At 42.7% G+C, this 1,632-nt stretch overlaps 1 protein-coding gene across 1 annotated transcript in view; it reads right to left on the bottom strand.

Annotated features, from left to right (window-relative positions):
- Positions 1 to 649: 649 nt before the first annotated feature.
- LOC119275897 (F-box protein At2g32560-like) overlaps positions 650 to 1,632 on the bottom strand; it is a 4,915-nt gene continuing 3,932 nt past the window's right edge. Inside the window, exon 5 of the mRNA XM_037556831.1 lies at positions 650 to 1,140. Within this exon, the coding sequence (XP_037412728.1) occupies positions 953 to 1,140 (188 nt within the window). The 3' untranslated portion in view covers positions 650 to 952. The remainder of the gene's footprint in view (positions 1,141 to 1,632) is intronic.

Below are 1,632 nucleotides of genomic sequence, written 5' to 3'. Positions count from 1 at the left end.
AAACGCCGCGACGGTGAATCCGGAGACCCAATCCGTGCTTTATTATTAGGGAGAGATTTCATTGAATGCTAGAAAGCGAGCAACAATTTGCAAGTCAAGTAGAATACAAAGACTTGGCCAACGCCACAACAGAAGTTATGTGGATCTAATCTCTCAAGGTTATGGTGGGATAATATTGGAGTCATAACTGTCTGGCAATCCTGTGTTTCATGCCAAAACAAAACACATAGAAGTGGATTACCACTTTGTTAGAGAAAGAGTTGAACGCAAGTTACTTGACATTATATTTATTCCTACAGAGGAAGTTGTTGATGGATTTACCAAGGCTCTGACGGGCCGACAGATTGAAGCATTCAAGCGCAATCTCAACCTCATTGTTTTCCTTGGTTGTGATAGGATCATAGGCTACACCTGATTGTAACAAACTTGTATTCTGCGGTTATCTAGGAGGATCTAAAGAGGCATTAGAGATAGAGATGTAATCTACTTTCCTTGCCTCTCAAGGCCTATCTGAAAAGCCGATCCAATGTAACCTCCTACACATATTAGGTGACTACAGTGTCCAGTTCAGGCGTTGGCAACAGTGAAACTCTGCTACTTCCTTGCTCTGTGTGTTTTACTTGCTACCTGATGGTGGAAAGCAGCAATGGAGGGAGAGAACTGCGACAAACCTGTCGTAAATCTGAACTAAATTGTAATTTACATTTGATCTTTCTGCTCTAGGACTACAACAGCAAGCAAAAAGGCGCAGACTGCGGTTACATACACTGCACGTAGATCAGCAGCAGTCTGCGTTTATTTGCCCGACAGTAAGTTTACAACCGTGTCCAGCAACCAGAATTTGCCACCCCGTGTTCTATCCGTGTACAACTTACGGAGGGGGTGGCTGACCGTGGGAGGCATATCAATTAGCCAACTTGACTGGGGAGTCACAAGGGCGAAATAGTTCACGTTATTCCAGGATATCCGTTGGCCATAGCTGCTTCCACTTTGAGATTTCATCCTTGTCTTGGAGCTTCCTTATTCCACCGTAGAATCCATCACTCTCGTTGCCTTCTTCTCTGTGGTCCTTTCGGTTCACCAGGGACTGCCTCCATCTTGAGCCAGGCGTGTATTGATTGAACTCCAGCACCACAGTGTCTGCAATAATATATCGGCACAAGAGTTTGTATGTTCAGAGATCCACTTCCATTCCGTTTAACAGTACCAATTTTCATGTTTATGCTAGTCATCGCAGAGTGACTGCTAAGAACTAAGATACTTGACCTCAACATTCCACATGAATTAACCCCCTCACGGTTTTGACTCACTGAAGTGGTTTTGACCGCGTTGAATGCTGACTGGTCAGCAGGGTGTGCCAACTAAGCCACTAGGTCAAACGAGAACCTTTTTTCGTAAAAAATTGCAGAAATTAAATTGTTGATGAATCACTCAATCTGTTCAGCCAAATATAGTGAAAACTGTCCCAGATTAGTCCACATGCTATGCTTGATGTTGTGTGAAATTTTCTGAAGACTTTTTTCTCGGTCAAAATTTTGACCAAAAATTGCAGAAATCAAAATTTGATGAATCTACCAATCTGTTCGACAAATATGGTGAAATTTTCTCAGATTAGTCCAGATGCTATGTTTG

The sequence above is a fragment of the Triticum dicoccoides genome, chromosome 3B (genome assembly GCF_002162155.2).
Source record: "Triticum dicoccoides isolate Atlit2015 ecotype Zavitan chromosome 3B, WEW_v2.0, whole genome shotgun sequence".
Taxonomy (NCBI): Eukaryota; Viridiplantae; Streptophyta; class Magnoliopsida; order Poales; family Poaceae; genus Triticum; species Triticum dicoccoides.
The sequence above is the reverse complement of the archived record's forward strand: the minus strand, read 5'-3'. Positions and strand labels throughout refer to the sequence as shown.